The sequence below is a fragment of the Leptosomus discolor genome, chromosome 1, assembly GCF_034619465.1.
Source record: "Leptosomus discolor isolate bLepDis1 chromosome 1, bLepDis1.hap2, whole genome shotgun sequence".
NCBI classification, from domain to species: domain Eukaryota; kingdom Metazoa; phylum Chordata; class Aves; order Leptosomiformes; family Leptosomidae; genus Leptosomus; species Leptosomus discolor.
Genome location: NC_141391.1, coordinates 153017510 through 153038054, shown reverse-complemented (window position 1 = coordinate 153038054; position 20545 = coordinate 153017510). Strand labels below are relative to the sequence as shown.

The following is a 20545-nucleotide window of genomic DNA, read 5'->3' as shown; positions in this document are numbered from 1 at the left end:
TCTATGGGTAAAATTCTGACCATCTGGAAAACTGCTGGCGATTACTTTGTCTCCAGCAGGGTTTGCTGACCTATCATCCTCTCCAACTGCATCAAATTGATTCTCAACCTGACTCTTCAGTGGAAAGGAGTTACTTTTCCCTGAATCTTAAAAATGAGACAACAGGACTTCATGTACTTGGAAATAATTTTTGTTTTGGTTTGGTTTTTTCCCAGTTGGTTGCTACTTAAAGCTCAACACCAGTAATCATTTCTCTTTACAATGCAGACGTTTTACAAAAAACACTTCTAATCTTTGTCTCAATCAAGCGCAAGAATGTGCAAGTAATTTGCTGTCAACAGTCTCGGGGTGACATCAGGTACAATGCCGAGCAACACAGCTTCATAGCAACACTGAGCATCATACACACTATCGTAACATTCCTCTTTCATACAAGCCCAGAATGCTTCTCCCTACTCCCTATGAAGACCTGTGCTGACCTCCTGTGGGTGGAAGCAAGTGTATCCAAACCACTAGTTTCTGCTTCAGCTGAGAGGAAAAGGTTTTGGACTTATTTTCAAGTGCACAGGTATCTACATCAGAAAAATTCAAGCACAGTTAGTGCTGGCATCATTGTGTCAGGAAGCAATAGTGGAACAAGAAAGGACACCGTGCCATTCTCTCATTTACCCGGATGGTCACTATAGTGTTCTGTACGATTTTTAGCAAAGGGTGCAAGAGTTTGAAATGTATTTGAGCCTTTGAATAGAAGGGTCTGTCATTTCAGCACAGAGATCAATTAAAAGAAAAGGTGCCTGAGGGGACAGACAGAGCAGGCTAACGGCAGACAGGAAATGATTGTAAAAAAAAAAAAAAAAACCCAAAACACCACACACATCAAAATTTTTGTCTTAATTAATGTCTTATCCTAAACAAACTAGTTTGCAGAAGTCCAAAGCAAAGTCATCCCTGACAGCTTATAGAAGGTAGTCAGTGAGAAAAGGAATACAGAATAGAATGCTATGTGATGAAAAGGTGCAGACAGGTTTCATAACTACAGAAGAAATTGTTCTGACAGGCTTTTCCAGAACAATGCAAAGTCTTGATTTATGATCCTATTCTAATATCTCAAACATCCTGCAAATATTTTATGATGCCTCTTCATCTGCTAGATTTGGCAGAATGCGTGACTAGAGAGCCAGATTCTGCAAGCATTATGGAAGCTGGATAGTTACTCAATGTGAGCAAACTCCCTCGACTTTATATGAAATAACAGTTCTATCTGGCATCAGCAATGCTCACACAATCTGGCTCACACTCACATCAGAATGAAATCTAGTGATCCACAGGACTTAAAATGGCTGAATCATCCTCCTACATCCTCCAGGAGTGAAGTTTTTGAGGATTATGCTAGGAAAGAGCTAAGCAGAATGCATATGGCTTACATATACACATTTCAAATTCAAAGGAGCTCTTATCTACTTATGTCCAAGTATCTGTGCCAGAGCTAACTTTATTCCTTCTATATTTAATCCTTTTAAGTATTTTGGAGGGTTTATAACGCTATTTTCTAATGTCATGACAATCATGAAATTACTTCTGGTCACATTGTGTTTAAAGACGAAAACTAGCAGACAGCACTCAGACCTTCCTTTCTACTAAGGAACTCATGCCCGTATCAAATAAATGTTTGCTTCTTTCTGAAATACTCTGCAGAAGGTTAAAAGTTTCAAAGATGTCTTTACTGATTCTGTGGTCAGGCACATACCATAAAGACAAGGTAAGAAAGACATGCTGTCTTTTACTGAAATATAAATTAAAAAATTACATTGGAAGAAGCCTGTTCCCCGAATTTTTCAAATCTCAGGGAGCATCAGTGAAGCTACACAGTGAAAGGACAGTTTGTCATTTGTGTAAAAGACTTGGGCAACAGATACAAATTATACCTTTCGGTATGTCTTCCAAGAACAAAATTATTAATAAAGTTATTAAATAAATACAGACTATCTGATTTCTCTATTATCTCCAGTTGCTGTGAGGAAATAAACTCCTGGGGGCAGGGGATGGGCTGGCTCATCTCTTAAGAGTCCTTTTACAATTCTATGAACTTATAACCAAGAAATGAAGTTCATTTCAACCACAAAAGGTAAAGAGGAGTTAATATACACAAAAATTCATACACCAGTTTTCACCAAATTCAGCAGGACTTGAGATTACAGAGTCCTGTGGCAGTACCAGACAACATTCACCACTGCATCTGTTGGAGCTTTGAGGCTTGACTCATCGTAAATGTTAGGTCTCTTCCAGTTTTCCAGTTCTTAACATTTTAGCCATTTGCTGACAGTGGTGGTGTAAAGGGCTCAGAGATTGCCTCTCTCACAGATTAACCAGTGCTGATTTTCCTTTGGAATCTAATGCCTAGTCTTAATCAGGCTAATCAGCTCCCGATGCAAGAGCATTAAAAACACCAAGCTCAGAGAAGCTACATCTGCTTATATGAGGACTGAATGTGCTGCTATAAATTATCTGCTGAGAGCAAATCTCACCAAAAAAAAAAAAAGAAAATAATTTTCCTGTGCTTCCCTTTGGCTCAGCCACAAAACTAATGCATTTCCCTCATGTCACAAGGTGTGCTCTGCCCTCCAGTCTGTGAACTAGGTGACTCTAGTCAACACGGGCCTGCTTAACTGGGTTATTAGTGTCTGAGAGGTGGGCATGCCTTCTGTTAACATCAGCAATGTCCTCAGTGAAAAACCTATGTGCAAGCATTTTCAGTCCACCTGCTCAGGACCCAGCAAACTGCAATGGAACATTTCAGCACATTTTGACAGTCAGTAAATTACTAATCTCTACACAGTGCTGTCTAAGTCTAAGACTAGCAAGAATCCCAAGATAACCATTGGGGATACTGTGAATGAGTAACTGATATATAACGTAATTTTAACTGCATCTAGTTCAGTTAATCAATGGAGAGCTTTTCTCTTTTTTATCTGAAAGTGTAAAATTTGACAATCAAATCACAAACAAATCAAACATTTCTTACAGGTACTGTTACGTATTTGGCACTTCTGATATGAAAAACATTGGGAAAAATCTGTTCTTGATAAAAGAAAAGCTGTCAATAAACACTTATGACAAAATGTGAGATTGAGGCTTTTTCAGTCTTTTAATAAAAACTCCTTAGCATCCTGTTGACCACTTCAGGTGAACAGAAAGTCCTTCTTTCCTAGCTAAAAGGTTTTGAGCTATCTCACTTTGTGTCCTGCTACCCAATGTCAATTGAATTTGCTCCGTAAAGTTTGAGGATAGACATGATAACATGTCTATGAAGATGCTGTTGACAATTTACTTGAAAAAAGAAGCTGTCTCCATTTATATGGTAATGAATTGTTTTCTTCCCCAAATGTCAATTTAGTGAGAAAGAATGAATGGTTAATAGCATGAGTCAAAAGTATTGGACAAAGAACAAATCAGTAGTCTTCTAGTTGTGCAGAGGCAGAAACACATTGCATCACACAGCAAGTCCTACAAAGACAATAAATCAATCCTGTCTACTCAAACGTGGAGAACAAGGAATATTTCCAAACCCGAAAGACAAATGTGAGACGTCAAGAAGAATGGGGCAGAAGGTACTAAAACACTCACCCACCTTGCTGAGTTGAGATTTGTAGAGATGCTTTTAAACTGTAATCTGACAGGGTGAGAAAATTCTCAAAACTGTTTCTATCCAAGGTCGATGGAGACATAAGTTTACACTATTATTTGAGTAGCTGGTTTCACCTATAATTTATCTCTGTTTTTCTAATGGATGCCAAGAAAATTTGGACCTTCCTCAAGGCCAAGAGGAACTTTAAGTAGTAATGGTTATTGCAAAGAACAGCTGGTGAGAGGACAGAGGTAGCTTACCTTTGGAAAAAAGCATGAACAATAGTACAGGTCAAAGATTAGAGGAGTCTCTCCCTTCTCCTGCTTCCAGGGTCAGTTTGGGTCTGGAACTAACAGAGTAACCTCTGCCCTATGCACAGACCCAGCTGGTCAGTCTGCCAGCTGCAAACTGGGTGCAGCTCTGTGTTTCTGCAGGCTGTCCCTGGAAGGAAAGGACTACGGTGGAGCAACCACACAGGTTCCGCATGGAGCCTGGCCAGCCGTATTAACCCCAGCTCTCTCAGAACAGGATTGACTTGAGTTGTCCTGGCCTAGGAGCAAAATGAGCAGCGCAGGGGGACTGAGCCATGGTACAGAGCCACTGCACAGCTCCGCGACAGCCAGCCCCATTCTGGCACAGCTCGCACACAGGCAGCCTAATAAACCCCACCAGGTGCAAGTTAGCTCCTGCATAGACATTTTCCAGTACCCAGATCCTCTGGGTTTTCCCACTGTCTGAGCTTTAGCTCTGTTCCCATTAAACTGAATAATGGATTGTTGATTGGAGATAGACAAATTTGTCAACCGAGTATCAGTTGTGGTTTACTTCACAGTAAAGCTGATCTACTGTGAGATTTCTATGTCAAGTCTTGCAAATACCCAGGTAGCTCATATCTTGAGCTTGCTATTCAGAGAAACTTGGTGTCTTAGATCATTATTGGTTGGAGAAGTTTCAGCAACAACGAGTTCTTTCACTGCTTCTTAGTCTTCTCAAAAATTATTTGAAGAATAAATGTTAAGAGATGTGAGCATGCTGCTGAACCCTCACACAGCTGGAGGGATCAGAAATATCTATAGGTTGCACTAAGATGCAATAGGTCAGTAGTAGGATGCATCTAAAAATCTTCATCTCCTGTCATCTCCATTCTTTGTCTTGAAAAGGTGGCCCAGGAATGTCCCACTTCCTACGCTCTCAAGCTCCTGACACAGGCCCCCTCCTGCTCCTTCTCCTCCTCTCAGCATTTTACCTTCAGGGCAAGGTCAGACAGAGTAATCAAAACAGAAAGCTTTCTGTTAAATGCTTCTCAGGAGTAAGAGCAGGTGATTGAGCTTATTTGAACAGGTAAGGGATTTAATGCTGTTTCCTTATAGCATTTAGAGAAATGCTATCTGCCTTGGTGATTTCTACAAATCAGCTCATGGAGCATCACTAGCAACTTCACGCACTACCAGACACATAACACAGACAGACGTGGTTTAGTAGGTCACTGATTCAGCGGTTTTCCAGAACATGTCAGGTTTCTTGGACATGTTCTAGTGAGTTCTTTCATCTATACAACAGCTATGCTATATGGAGTGGTTTTTCCCCTTATTTCCTTATTCTGCACGACTTGATTTCTACTTTCTTTTTAGACCTGAATTATCCCCAACCTAGAGAGCTGTTCCCCCATCAGTCCATGTGCTTCGGTGGTGATGTGACTGCTAGCTCAAAGTATAGTGATAAAGCCATATCCCAGCCTTGCCCTTAGCTGTAGCTCATACTAAGAATGTTTTTTTAAAAATAAATAATACATAGTCATTAATAAAATTAGTGAAACGCATTTTTCTCCAGTTACAGACCAAGAACACTAAGAGGTTTCTTGTCAGCTCTGTAGGCTTTTTCACACTTTCTGTATCATGGTGTGTTTATATTTCTCAAATGGTTTCTGTGAATGCTTTAAATAATTCCTCATTAAATCTACTGAGAAGCTAAGTAATGGGTTAGTAAAATAGCAGAAATGGAAATGGTAGAAGCTGAAAATATATATTCATTTCTTTCCTTTTATATACAGTTCATAAAAAGCACATTTAGAAAGGTCTGATGATTCATGAAATACTTACTAAAAGACACATACATTTCAAACATTTCAAAAGAGGAAAAGAAAGGTCTTAAAAATACAGAAATCGTCACACGTGTGTCTTGTTGGTTACCCATCTTTCATGGAAACATAAATGTCTAGGATACATTTGAGATGGCCACAAATACAACCAAACCAAAAATACTTGCACTATTTTACAGGTAAAGAAGTGTCTGATGCAAAAGTTGAAGTCAGTGGGAATGGTAACTTTAGTAGGCTTTGGAAGAAACAACTTACAGTACAACCATAGCCCTAAAAGAATGCAGAGAGGGAGATACTTACAATCAGTGTTACTAGTCTTGATTAAAGAATTGATGGTGAGCTTACTCCATACATCACAACATCCCAAGGAACTGCTCTATTAGGGAGCTAAAATATCAGCATGTCTAATTTAAACAGAGACTCACTTCAGCTTTGCCTATTTTATGAGATGAGAAGCACAATATTGAATGAATATTCCTGTATATTTGATGGTAAAAATCAATGAATCATGAAACCACATTAAACCTTGTCATAAAAGAAGATAAAGACAGATGACTTTTGTTACCGATATTGTCAAGATATTTCAATACCTGTTTTAGTTAACTGATAAGACTGGATTGCAAAGCCCAAAATTTTCATAGAAAGCAACAAATATCCAGTATCACACCCTAAAGATATGGTGTGTCACCTGCATACCTGTTTAGTTAGAAACAACCAGAAGTCTAATAAGAGTTTACTGGAGAACTCCAATAAATTATGCTAATATTAACCATTCCATCCAGCAACAACATCATAACTTAGGTACAGATAGAAAAATGTCAATAACCTTTTAATGAAAATATACAACAGTAAGGCATGGATTTCACTGCAATCTTTTTTTTTTTTTTTTTTTTTTTTTTTATGTTTTAGCAAACAGATTGAGGCTTCTATTAAAAATGGGGTTTATTTCAGAACTGCTTTCTTTATATAGTGAAAAATCCAAATAGAAAATAAATTAAACTTGTAGACCTGCAGTGAATTCATGCCATAATAGCTAAATTATATTGACCAGCATGAAATGTATGGGTTTGGTCTCATCAGTGATAACTGGAAAGCTAAATGCAAGAGAGGAAAAGCATTGAGCAAAAAGGTCCTATTCACAGTGGCACCAAGAGGTAAAAGTACATTTAGCCAGCTGACTTCTTCATCAGTTACAGCCAACTAATGTCCTTGGCAAAGATACTGCTCTTCAAATTCAAAACAGCCTCCACAAGGACAATGTACCTTGCTTGAAATGGCATAAATATGCAATGCTCATTAAGCTTAGTTAAATGAGCATATCAGATGCAGGACATGGCCCCAAGAGCAGGAAGATATATACATATATCTGTATATATGCACTAATACTGCTCATTAAACAATGAACACATATATACACAAATATGGCACGTTTACAAAACCCATAGAAAATAGAACAATGCAGAACAAAAAGTGAAAACAGATAATAAGTTGTTAATGACTGAATTATCCTTTTTGTGAAGAGCATCATGTTCAGGTAAAAAAAAACCCTACACTTATTTTTAAAAAACCCTGCTAAAACCACATTAAATCCATTTTTCACAGAGAGCAGAGACAGATTAGACCAGTACTGCATGAGTCTTGCAGTAAGTAGCTAGTAGCCTGCCCAATTACACAAGCTCAGAGACGTCTTGCAGGTACAGGATCACCATAACACAAGTACATTCTTGGTAGGTAAAAATACAACATATCCATATCCGAGGACACAGAAGAATCATCCATGGATGACTAATGAGGCAAAGGGCAATTTGCACTTGGACTGTAAATTTGAGTTGCCAGAATAAAGTTGTGGGGTTTTTTAAGTCGTTCTGAAGAACTTTCATGCTCCAGATGCTTTGCGTTGCTTGGATGAAGCAAATCAAACCTACCTGACTGAACAATTCAGAGCAGAGTAGCCCAACTAGTTAAATATTATATGGCTGCATAGTATATCTTATTTAGTAGCACTGGCTCAGTTAACTGCCTAACCTGTTTTTCAAGAATAAACTCCTTCACTGAACATGCAGATAAATCCACATTATGAACTAGAATTCAGAATAAAGTTCTTTAACACAAAATCAGCATAGAAAGAGGTATTGAGATCCTAGTCATGTTGATTTTCTTTTTTACTAATCTATAAGATTCCTTCACAAAGAAGTCAGGAAAAAAACTGTTCACTGGCTGACCTGAGCAATCATAAAGACCTACAAAGCACCCTCCTAGCAAAATTCAGGTCTGAGCTGATAGCGTTCCTCAAAGGACTTCTTCCACAATCATTTTTAAAAGAAGCTGTGCTTTCCTCTGTATTCAGACTTCTAACACTCCTGCTGTTTCAAAATTAAGAAGCCATAAAAAACCAAAGTTGAGGTGCTGAAGTAATGTCTGTAGCAGCAAGACTTAGAAATCTGTGAGGAGCTTTCCAACATTGGTATTTAAGCTCAGAAGAAAAGCTGGAACTATTTTTGGCAAAATATTGCCAAAAACAAACAAAAAATGTGCACAGCTAAATGCCTTGAACTTAAGCCCTTTTCACGACACAACAAAAGAAGACACAAACCCACTATCAAAAATTTATTCCCCCTACCTTTCTAATGATGTAAGGTGCACAGGCTCATCTCTGCAGACAGTCTCCACTGCGGAGAGTAGTGTCAGCCTGAGCCTCCCTCAGTCATTTTCCCAACCCCTTCATCCAAAAGGGGAGGGTAAAGACAGCTTCATGTCATACCAAGGGCTTCTACCCATATTTCTTTTGAAGATGCTTTCCCATATCTTCACACTGCCTAAACAACATGAAGAAGCAAGAAGCAGGAGCCAATGCCAAGAATCTTTCCTCACATTATAAATTCCACTTTAACATTATTTTAAGAAAAATATATAAGAAGGAACATGAGCTTCTGATTACACAGAGAATAACCTTTTACAGAATATTTCTGAAAATCATATCCTAAACACTACACTTTGAAAAAGCCTAAAATCCCAAAAGAAAAAAACAAACTAACAGAACATATTCCTCATCTCTTGAGCCGGGAGAGGTTACTCAACACCTCACATGACCTATCAAAAGCCCTTAACTCCCTGTAACACTAAGGATCACCCTACTCAGCAGACTCTCTGCTCCTTGTAGTTTTAAATTGTGCTGTATCAAACAGATCAATGTATTCCCAGGTTTCTAAGCTACGCTTCACAGGTGAAACTGCCTTCAGTATAAAGGACAATTAATAAAGACAACTTTTAAGCAATTCCCCTTGAGTTCCAGCCTAAAGACTTAATTGGAAGACTTCTTAAGACCACCATATTTGGGTGACTGAGTTTTTTTCATTATAATTTTCCTTGTTAGCTTTAAGAAATCGTTTCTACCCACAGATGCTGTAAGTTAGCTCTTAGAGACACTACTAGGAACTCTCCATAGTAACTTCCTTCAGCATAGAATTTCTTTATAGTAAGTTAAATTTTATGGTAAGAATGCAAATGAACAAACAAAAGCTAATTATGGAAGGTGTCCCTGCCTGTGGCAAGGGGGTTGAACTACATGATCTTTAAGGTCCCTTCCAACCCAAACTATTCTGTGATTTGTATCATATTGTTATTTGTATTTGATTTGCCTGTAAGCATAGAGCTACAGCAGAAATTAATCTTGGATGGCTTTTATATTAAGACTATATACTACATGCTCTTAATTATGTATGATAGGTAGTGAGCTTAGTGTTTGAGCAGTTGCTGTACTACTATATGGCATTCCTTGTGCTGTCTTTATGTTAGTCTCTTCTTGCGAGAAGCAAATGCCATTCTGTAAATCAGCCTTGAAAGACACCTGAAAAGCAAGCAAACTTTCAGGTTTAATGTGCTTTCAGAAATGAGCACTCCACAAAATTACTTATTTTTGCAGTGGTTTTGCACATGAAGACCAATGAAGAACGATCAAATCTAAACCCTACAAAACAGAAACTTGCAACTGGAGTAAACCAGCATAGTTCTGTTGAAACCCATGGGGCTAGCCTGGATTACGTCAGCTAAGCATCTGACCTCAGCTAGGCTTTGAATTTGAGATACGTGTGTCACATTTTAAGGCTAATTTTCCTTTTTGTATTTTAATAAAATAAGATATATATGACTGTACAGAAGGGAAAAGATTGCTTCTTATGATCTGATTTCCTAGGAAATGTGAAATACTTTACTATTCAAAGTGTTTTCCTGTGTGGGATTTTAAATAATGAAATCTGCCCTGTGGTACCTTCAAGTGTAAACAATACAGAAAAGAAATATCTACCACAGTTTGTTTGTGGGACACTTCAATGAAGGAGAGACTCCTAGGCAGATCATAGTTGACCCTTTAACTGATCCTGTTTAAGGGAGAATGCTGCAGCCATCAGTTACTCTCAATCCCATAAGCCTGTTGGGAAACCTTTTTCTTCAGATGTACCATCCACAAAAGGACCTTGATGGATTTCATTTTAAGCTGAAATTACAGAACTTTAAATTCAACTTTTAGAATTTCCATGCTAAATTAACCGACAGAGAAAAAAGTTTTATCAGAGCACTTACAGCAGACCTTTTCTGTCTTGTTCTTTCCTTGAAGAAGTCAAAAGAATCATATTTCATATTTGGACTGTGTGATAAGAGGCACCTAGTGACTTTATATTCAAGGAGTTTTAATACAACTGCAAAGGAAAGGTCATTTCTAATACAGTGTTACACACTGTAAAATCCAGCCTTAGGCATTCTATATGCCCTGACTTGTTTACGTGGTTATTAAAACAGCCACAGGCAAAAGTGGGCTGAAATTGTGTTGGGCACATACCTACTGGTTCTGTCTATCAGAAGAACAAAGACTTTTTAAAGTGTAAAAACGATAGAAAATAACAGGAAAAAAAAAGAAGAAACACACAGCAAAGCTAAATGCATACTACTACCTAGGTGAAATAGAACATGATACTTTGAAAATGGACTGAGCGCTATTTTGAGCCACAGCAGTCAGAAGCTATTACTTCAATTAGAAAGCCTACATAAATTTATACTGCCACAGCTTTATGTCAGAGACACACGCATGCTGATTTAAAGTTGAGGGCAGTCAAATGGACATCAAGTAGGAAATAACAATCTCTTGAGAGGTCTTTAATTCAACTGGTCTTCACTTAGTGAGTCTTCATGCCAGGGTCTTCCTCTGAAGAAAGCAGCAAAAAGAAATCCTAGGTTTCCTCTACCAGGTAGTCGGCAGCGGCTAAAGCTGGGGCTAAAGCATGGTGAAGGTAGCCTCTTCTGCCAAGCACCAAGTCCAGAAGAAGGTGCAAGAGAAAGACAGGCACAGCTTGCCTGCTGCATTGGGCAACGGAGCTCCCTCTACCAACTTCAGTTGTTTTGACTCTTGCTGTCTATCAAATGCATTCCCAGCTACAGCCTCCCAGTCCCCACAACACTGGGAGCTAATTAAAGGATAGGGAAGCCTGCACATTATATGGATGAAATATTCATGGAAGGAAATAGTTCACAAATTCGAAAGAAAAAAAAACCCAAACCTGATTGCATTTAATTTGGGCTTCACTGCTCCTCCGCTTCTGAGGACACAGCCTCAAGTCAAGCTGTACTCTGCTCCATAGTGTTCAAGTTTGGGTGCTGTTCTTTTGCATCCTCTTTGATGAAGAAGCAGGTGTGGGTTGCTACATTTCTTGCTGGCTTGCTTGACTGCTCAAATCATCTAAGAACAGAAACTCTTTCTGATACAAGGCTTTTAAACATTCCCTATAAAAGCAGGAGAGTATAATCCTTCACTGTTCCTTACTTTCAGGAAACAGATAATTAGACAGATGGCAAAAACATCCTGCTTGGTACATCATTCCTTTGATCTGTTAACAACAGTAAGAAATCTTCCAGAAACTGTTAAGAACAATGCTGAAAAATCCCCTACCTAATTCTCAACCTGGTTCTAACACGGGCCCTGTTAATACCGGAATCTGAGTGCTCAGAAAAATCTCTGTTTTGAACCTGTCAGTCTCACAGGCTGAGACTAAGGCCATGTGATGGTATAAAATTCTGACAAACGCATTCAGAAAGCTGGGACTGCTGCAGATACATACAGACAATTGTAACATAAATTAGTAATACTGTCTCAAGATCCTTATACTCCGAATATGTATAAATGTGCCTAAAGTGCCAGGTGAGACTCCAGACAAACATTATTTTCTGGACAATTCTACTTTTCAGGCTGCTTCATCCTTTGGCCTCTGTTACTGGAAAAAGTTAGACTGTGTCAGTGTTTCTCAATCTGTGGTCCACGCATCTGTGAGGTTCCATAAGGTATCAGATGCTGGTCCATGAAGATAGTGAAAGAAAAGTTTAATATACAAAGACAGTTAGGATCCAGAGTCCCAAATCAAAGATGACATATTTTACCATTTCACTAACCATTTTGCAATACAGTAATTTGTGTTTACCTATCTGTTGAGCACAGGTTGGTTTTAAATCATTACTTCTTCCAACCAGTAAACTGCAGTTATGATATACAGTCAGGGTTCTTCACACAAACACCGTCCGGTCCTTGGATTAAGGCACTCTTATAAACTATACATGGGAATTACAATTACAATTAGAAGAGTCTTGTAAATTGTATGTTTGAACATCGCCATTTTGGGGCCTAGATCCTCCCATTTCCCAACTGGGGAGTTTAGCTATACAGAAAATGCAAAATCCAGTTCTTCAAAGAGACCTAAGTGTCCATCAGAAAAAAAAAAATCATCCTTATTCTGTTGGAGGATGAAGAGGAAAGAATATAAGAGACACTGCCAGTGTTTAGGATACAGATTCCTGTGGATAGGGTAGAAAATGAGCACATTGTCTTCCATTGCCAATAGAATACAAAGGAATTGCTGAAAGTACCATTTATTTTACACATTTTAAAGTCTTTACTTCTTTTCCCCTCCTTGCCTTTTTCTCCCCAGGAGCCAACTCTTTGATTTATTTACTGCAACACTCCTTAGGAAAATGTCTTGTTTAGGCTTGCTGCAGTTTTACACTTGTCCTCTGAGTGGGTGTTACTTGCATGGCACTACTCAAAGGCAGCTGTGATACTGCTGGCACTGAGTGAGAGATATAACATACTATAGGGTATTGCTCAGCTTTCCAGACTAAACATATTCTTGAGTAGAAACTACTTCATGAGTTTTAGCCTTTATATTTTCTACTTGTGCTTTTTGTGTATAACAAATTTCATAACAAAGAATGAAAAAAATTGCCACCAGACAAAAGGGAGCACATTTAAAGGCTAAACGTTCTGCTCAGATGCAGAAGAAAAGTAATTATTAGCTTGTCTGTCAGGAGAAGAAAGATGTCACAACCTTTGAAATGGCATTCCAGTTTGCATTTCCTTTCTACGCCCTGTTTGAAGAAGATACTACGTTTTGGCAGGAAATGAAGAGCAAAATCTTCCTGCAAAGATAAACTTCGTGACTCAATTTATATAATCTAAACCTTCTGTGAGTTCAACATTACCCTTTAGAAAAACCTGCTTGAATGCTCCAGGGTGAGCAGAAGACGGATGCTGTGTAGGCTCCTGCACACTGCAAATCACTCCCTCACTGGTCCTCACACATCTGACTTCTCTGTCCTGTCGGGTTTGTGTCTTCCAAGGGGACTACCAACACAACCACCAGAGTAAGCACCACCCAGGCACAGGGGTGCAGCCTCTGTGGATGCCAGTGGGACTGCACCCACCTATACCACAGTAGGACCTTCCCTACTGCATCTGGAACCAGTTTGGGCTGCTGTCGGCAGAATGTCATCTCCCGCCACAGGTCATACAGGAGGAGACATTTTGCTTTTCAGATCTCAAGAAGATGCCCAAATTAGATTGCATCTGCAGTGCTGGGAGAGTCCCCTGCTCTGATAACCACTCAGCACCACATGCACCCAAGGAAAAAATGTTTACCTGGTGTGGCCACGGTTAACCTTTTTTCCTTGCTGAGACGGTGCCCATGGATGAATTCACTCATGGAGGGGGGGCCCCTCAGAAGATATGATTCTGTGGAGGCGGGATGAGGGGGGGCTCTTAATAATTTCTGGAGGTAGGTCCCTGAAGTCCTGGCATGGCTCTGATCACAAAGGGAAGGTGAGAATAGTCTTGCAGGAGATCCAAGAAAAATACATATGGAAACAAAAGAGTTTTACTTTAATTACCTTTCAAAGCCTCATGAATGACAACATCATGTTAATGTGCTTAACAGGTAAAAACCAACCGGCGTTGCCACCCCACGTCATTTCCACAACAGGGCATCTTGCCTGCATTGGAAATCCTGGTTCATGTTAGGGGAGGAGGAGATGAGGTTGAGTTATATCTCAGCATCCTGGAGTTGGAGTCCGTGTGTACAAGGCTCCCTGAATGTTCTCTTGTTTTTGCATTGTGAGTAAAGCGTGCAAGAATAGGGAATTATTATCTAGGACTTCTCTAACAGAGAGTCCTCTTCATCTTCAGAACTGTGGAGATCCCCACACGTATAGAGCTTTGGCAGGGCAGTCACAAGACAAGATGAGAACTCACTGCTTGAACAGCAAAATATTTGCATTGGGTTACAAATGGCAGCCATCCCCTTTCAAAAGCTTGCCTGCTTCCATGTAGAAAAATTGATCTGAGTGAACACATCCATATTCTTTTTGCACTGATGAAGAACAAGTGAGCACCAGAGCTTAACAAAGAGATGCAGTTTCTTTTGTGTTAAGCACTGAAAAGCTCATAGAGCACAACCCTTTTTTTTTTTTTTATTTCAGATGCTCGTTACGGAAAACCTTAAAGAAAACGTGTTAAAGAAAATACATTCACACTACTATTAAAGACATACAAGATGCACTGAGACACTAACAGAATACAGTTCAAAACACTGCATTAAGGAGGAGGAAATAACAGAGTGAGTAGGTGGATCAGAACCACATGTTGTGAGGCTTTGAATTTCATATTCATATCCTCCCCACCTCCTTCTCCCCAGTAAAGTACAAAAAAAAAAAAAAAAAAAAAAAAGAAAGAATTATAATGTTTACAATTCAGTGAACGACTTCAATGAAAGTCTGGTCACTGCACTGTACTGTAAAGATCACCGCATGCATACCTTTTCCTCTGAGTGCCACTGCTGACCAGTAAGTTTGGTTGCTGTGGGCCCTGACTATGCAGGAGGAAAGTGTCTATGCTTGGCACGGTGGCTGATGCCTCCTCACTTACTTTAGGGCTGCCGATCTTGCTCTTTCCAAGCTTGCCTTTGCTGCGTCGGGACTGCTCATGGTCAAACTCTAAATCCTCCAGTCGCTGGGTAAGGGCAAGTTTTTGCTGGATAGCCATGCGCAACAGAGAGTTTAGGGTCTTCTTCTCATCCTCCGCAGCTGCTAGCTGCCTCTGCATCTCATCCAGCTGCGTAACGTACTCATCACACCTGGGAAAACAAACAAGGCAGAAATCTGGGGAACTGGTCCAAGAACCAACCCTACCAGTGATGACACTCCTGGGCTGCATTACAGGGGCAGATTCAGATCCAAGCGTTTGCTGAACCTAGTCCTGGAAGCAGACAGCCTGAATTCTTCTGCTCCCACTTTGAATAAATTTGGACTTGGATCTGAATGCCAACACTTCCCAGTCAGCAGAAGACCTCTATCTAGAATGTCAGAGTAGTCTGTGACAGTGTAGTATGTTTCTAATGCAGATACAAGCAATTGGAGTGGAGGTTTGGGGTTATCTCCAGGTTAGATCACAAATAACAATTTTGGGTGCTGGTTCTGCTAGTAACTCACCATGGATAAGAATGTCTACTAATTAGATAATACTATTTTCCGTAGACAATAATATCCATCTCAGCAAAATACTAGGAAAAATGATGAAGAAAAGACTGCAAGTACTTTGAACACTTGACACATAGGATTTTGTGAAATGAGAAGCCCTCAGTTGTTTACCATTGTTAACTGATTAAGGAGGTACTATTCAGGAAAATCACACTTGGAAGTTATTTCACATTTACTGTTGAATCTTGGAGGTGTGTTCAGGTATCCATTGCTATGGCCACCTACTCCTTTTTAACCCACAGCGTCCTATCTGCACGAAACACTGTATCTTTTTCATTTGCTTTAGATCTCTGAGACAGATTTTGAAATAAAACCACCTTTCTCATGATTTTGTTAGCATTTAAGACTGAATTCAATTCAGTCTTGCTTTAAACAATGATTACTAAAGTTAATAGGAAGAACAAGGCATTTCAGGATGGTCTTAGTCACTTTTTGAAGTGAAAAAGCTTGAGTTTGTTACAAATAGACCATCTAATCAGTAAGAACCAAGAGTGATAAACATATACCAGTAGTGAAATGATCCACAGGTAGCAGTACTGTCTGATCATCGGACATTTCTGGCAACATCCAAGAATTTTTCATGTTAAATGATGCAGCTTTCATCAAATCTCCTCCCCACGTGATCTGCATAAATCTAAATAGCTTTGCTGTGTAATTACAATAGTGTAATGGATGAGGATTTAACTTTATCAGTATCACTCACAGAAAGCAAGCATAGAAAATAATTTTGATTTTCCTTCTCAAAATGTGTGACACAAACTTTTGAATTATTCCAAACTGAGGGATGAAACTAATTTCCCTGAAACTTTAATCTTCTCCTTGGGAAACAGAAATAAAATATATTTGAAAATTCATAGTTATTCTTCACACACAAACACACACACATATATATTGCACTCTCCTTTTGAATAATTCATGCATGGAAAGTGAAATGCCTAAGTCAGCCGTAGTTACAGCTACAGTTTCAGTATTATCTTTCTTCTACAGGATCTTAATAAGCATGACTGTCTCCATTCAAGTCTTGAGGAAGAGAGATATTTCTGAAACATTGGTTGGCTTAAAGCCAACTTAAAAACAACTTGCACACCTATTTCTGCTCTAAGCCATGAGATGTCTATTGATGTTTTAGCCAGTTTCTTTGACAGAGACATTAGAATGAAATCAGCATTCTGGAGACTAAATTAAATTCAGTTGAAATAGAAATGTCTGTGTTATCAAAGTTTTAAAGACTTATTCTTGTAACCAGATGGATCATGTATCCAACTCTCATTCTCTCATGCTTTCCTCTTTGTCTAGGAGACTTTTTTTTTTTCCAAATATGTATTCTGTTGAAAATTTTAAAAAGTACCACCTGCAGCAACACCTGTAGCACAATGCCACTAGAGAAACAAACTGCCTTGCTTTAGTATATCAATAAGCCAGTTTTGGTTTTGGAAAAAGATTGTTTTTTCTCAGGCCTTAGAAGTGTTCTTGGTGTTTAGGCATTTGCTTTGTAAAACAGCATAATGGAGCAGTTCAAAAACATAAGGTCCATGAAGGCGGATATTACTAAAGCAGTCAGAAAACCTGCTTTTCATCACCTGCTATGAACTATAACAAGCTGCCCCTAGAAACCTGAATATACTAGATGCTGTTAGCAGGCTTTATATTCGAGACAAAATCAATCTTGTTAATACAACATCTTCCAACTGCTCTGATTCACTACATGCCCTTCCTCGAAGTCTCACCAGAACAGCAAGCCCACATTTTTGGCAGTTCACTGCAGTGTTTGGGTGGTTCCAGTCATCTGACCTCCACGACTCGAAGTTTCCTACTATTTTTCACAAACACATGGCCATTGTCTCTGTGTTTTGTTGCACAAGCACGTAATTATTTTTGAGAAACAGTGTTCAGAAAGGTTAAACCTAAATCAGTCAAGGCCATCATTAACTTTAGAAACTGCTGAATTAACAGCCTCAGATCTCCTTGAAGTCTACAGCAGTGAAGGTTATCCCATGTAGTGAGAGGTAGATACTGCCTGCAGCCATGGCATTTCCCTTTACTGAAATGTTCCCCGCTACATGCAAGTGTGGGATAAAGAGAAGTGTTTCCAATTAAAAAAAAAAGCAGCATTACCTACATCCATATTGCCTTTAGCCCACACATTTTATAAACATTCATGAAGTCTCATAGCATACCCAGGAAGAAAAAGGTTAAGAGCTGCTAAGAGATGACTTCTGGCCTGGCACAGACCACTGTGGGCCAAGCAGGGCTCCAGGATGCACCAGGGCTCTGAACAGTCCTTTCAGAAGTACTCAAATAGTAGTGAATAACAAAAGTTAGGTTATGTTCTCCTGACTCAGAGCTCTTTCTCAATTTCTTCCTTGCCCCAGGATAGGTGTAAGCTGCAAGTGACTATTAAATAAACAGCACTGTTATCTTCCTGTCTGCTGGTTTACTTATTGCCAGAGCAAAAGTCAAGATTTCACCTATTTCTCATTTGTCTTGTGTCAGAAAGGAAGCAGACAGACACTTATTTTGTATGAACTGATCCAAGAAGCTTATATAGGAGTTTAAGGGATTTCTAGTTCCATCTATCTCTCTTGCCTAAGAATACATACCAAATACCAAGCCAGGCTTATGTGTAATTTAGGTAACATAAATCATGGCAGAGCTTGAGCTAAAACCCAGCAACACTGACAGTGACAGGTCCCTGCTCTAGCCGTATAAGCGTAATACTCTTCTGCTCATAAATGCTTTCTCATCTAGGATAGCTCCAGGACCTGTCCAAAATTCCTAGGCCATCTCTTCAGCACATTTTTCTTTATATATTAATAATAATGTCTTGATGGATGGAGAATAAAATCAGTGCGTGCAGTGTCATGACTGTGGCAATATCATGAGTAATATTTCTTCCTCTCCTGAGTATCTCTGTTTAGGCTAGGAAAACACACATGTAGGGATGCAGTAAAATTAGCTTTCTGAATCCTTTTAGGACCCTGCTTTAAAAGTAGTTCTTTCTCTCCTTCAACACGAGACTTCCTTTCCCTTCCTCTCCCAGGGCAACCCCTAATCTAGACTGGAAAAATAATGTTTTAAGGATTTTTTTTTTCATTTGCTTTGGTCGAGTGCTGGCCGCCAATCTCACTGCTTCACATTCCCACAGCTCTTACCATGGGTCAGCGACTTGGTGTTGGAGTGAGGGGAAACAACAGGAGGGACAGGAAAGGCTCTCACCGTTTTCTCTGGTCTGGGACTACCAGAAGCAGTCCAGGACAAAATAAGCAGGCTAAAGGCAGGAGCTGTAAAACTGATGGGCAGCACATGGCCCTGGCATTGAACAGGAACTTCAATTTTGCTCTGCCAGTCCCATGCATCTCACAGAAAAGAAGGTTTTATATGCTGTTGCTTTCTTTTTCTCTTTTAAGAGAGGTGTTTTGGGAAAAGGGAGTTTGAATCGTGCTGAGGACATATTCTTGACAGGTCTGAAATAAATTCAGAAAGGGATCACAAGGCTAATGAAGAGGGGAGGAGGAAGCCATAGAGATCAGAAACACAGAGATTTTGGACTGGGAAAAAAACAGTCCCAGAAGAAAAAAGAGCAAAAGTAGAGGTACAAGCAGGACAGAGGACTTTTGAGGGGGAGGAGAGAAGAACTGAAGAAAGAACTGGAAGGAAGAATGGAAGGATGCACAAGCATCAGGGAAAAAAAGAAAAAGGATTGCTCCTGCTTTCTGCATAGGGGAGCTTTGGAGAAAAGTGTCATCTTTGCTGTTCAGACCAGAAATACGTGTGCTGTGCTGTCCTTATGATGTTGTATGACCTTTATCCAGTGCATTTGAGGAAGAAACCATACAGTTCAGCACCAGAATGAATATCCATTTGGGTACTAATTGAACAGAAAAGAATGGTTTACAGAAGAGAAAGGATATTGCTTTATCAAATAGTATAAGAAATAATTTTCAGATCTATAATATAACTCTACTATCAGAGGGATGTTCTCCCTACAGTACAAATTCAGGAGTAAGTACCATGTGATGCAGGATAACCATGGAAACCACTGTTTTATTCAACGGAAGACTAAACAATTGCTTTTTTATGCTGAAAGGTTGCTATTGCATCTAATGTTACTGCATGGAGAATCTTACAGTCTCGTATTTTCACACAGATTTCTCTTCTTCAACAGATGTCTGGAGTGTATCAGCTCTCTGTCATTTAAACAAATGCTACTGCAAATGGACTATTCAGAATGAGTTAATGATTTGAACATTTAGGAAGATTGATTTAATTATAAAGGCCATTATATTCCAGGGTAAGGAAGGAAAAGAAATATTTTACAACAGAAAAATCTATAGGAGAACACTGATGTGCGAAGATCTTGCAGTGAATGAGTTTTTATAGCTATGCCTCAGAAAATACTGCACAAAAATTATGACCTCAAGGGCAGGGATATGTCCCACAAGCCATGCACTGAACGTTTAATCACTACTGCACGGAGTTTAACAACAACAGTAGATGCTTTGGGTGGGGTTTATCTCCACTAACATTAGACATTTACAGAGTGGAAATCTGTAACTCAGCAAATCACCCAGATTTGCTTTATTGTTCACAGAAAAGAAACAGAAGCTTCATTGCATCTTACACACAAGACATCTAGAAAAAGGCACCTAGACGAATAGAGTTATTTAAGCCACAGAGGAGGTGCTGCTGTTTCCCACTAGCTTTAGGATACGCCTTAAACCAAACAGAAGTGTGCACTCAGGATGCCCAAATAGGGTAAAGAGCATTCAGCTCCCCAACAACCTAACATTCCCTTTGAGTAACAACTTCTAGATCTTTGCAAACTTCTTTCACCTTGTAGATTGATGATTTATGCTCCATATAAGACCCTTGTTTGCTTTATGCTAATGATGCCACTCCTCTCCTTTGGAGTCAGTAGCCTTCCAGGTAGTCCTACAGAGTTAGTACATTCATGTATGTCCTATAGTAATGAGCTT

At 39.3% G+C, this 20545-nt stretch overlaps 1 protein-coding gene across 5 annotated transcripts in view; it reads right to left on the bottom strand.

Annotated features, from left to right (window-relative positions):
* The window catches only part of BICD1 (BICD cargo adaptor 1), a 180177-nt gene that overhangs the window by 6951 nt on the left and 152681 nt on the right, over positions 1-20545 (bottom strand). Inside the window, exons 7-9 of one of the 5 annotated variants that reach the window (XM_086467579.1) lie at positions 14849-15166; positions 13678-13868; positions 13502-13510 (exon numbers count right to left, since the gene is read on the bottom strand). In XM_086467579.1, the coding sequence (XP_086323705.1) occupies positions 13502-13510; positions 13678-13868; positions 14849-15166 (518 nt within the window). The remainder of the gene's footprint in view (positions 1-13501; positions 13511-13677; positions 13869-14848; positions 15167-20545) is intronic. The other 4 variants (XM_086467568.1, XM_086467589.1, XM_086467598.1 and 1 more) reach the window with 4 other exon arrangements.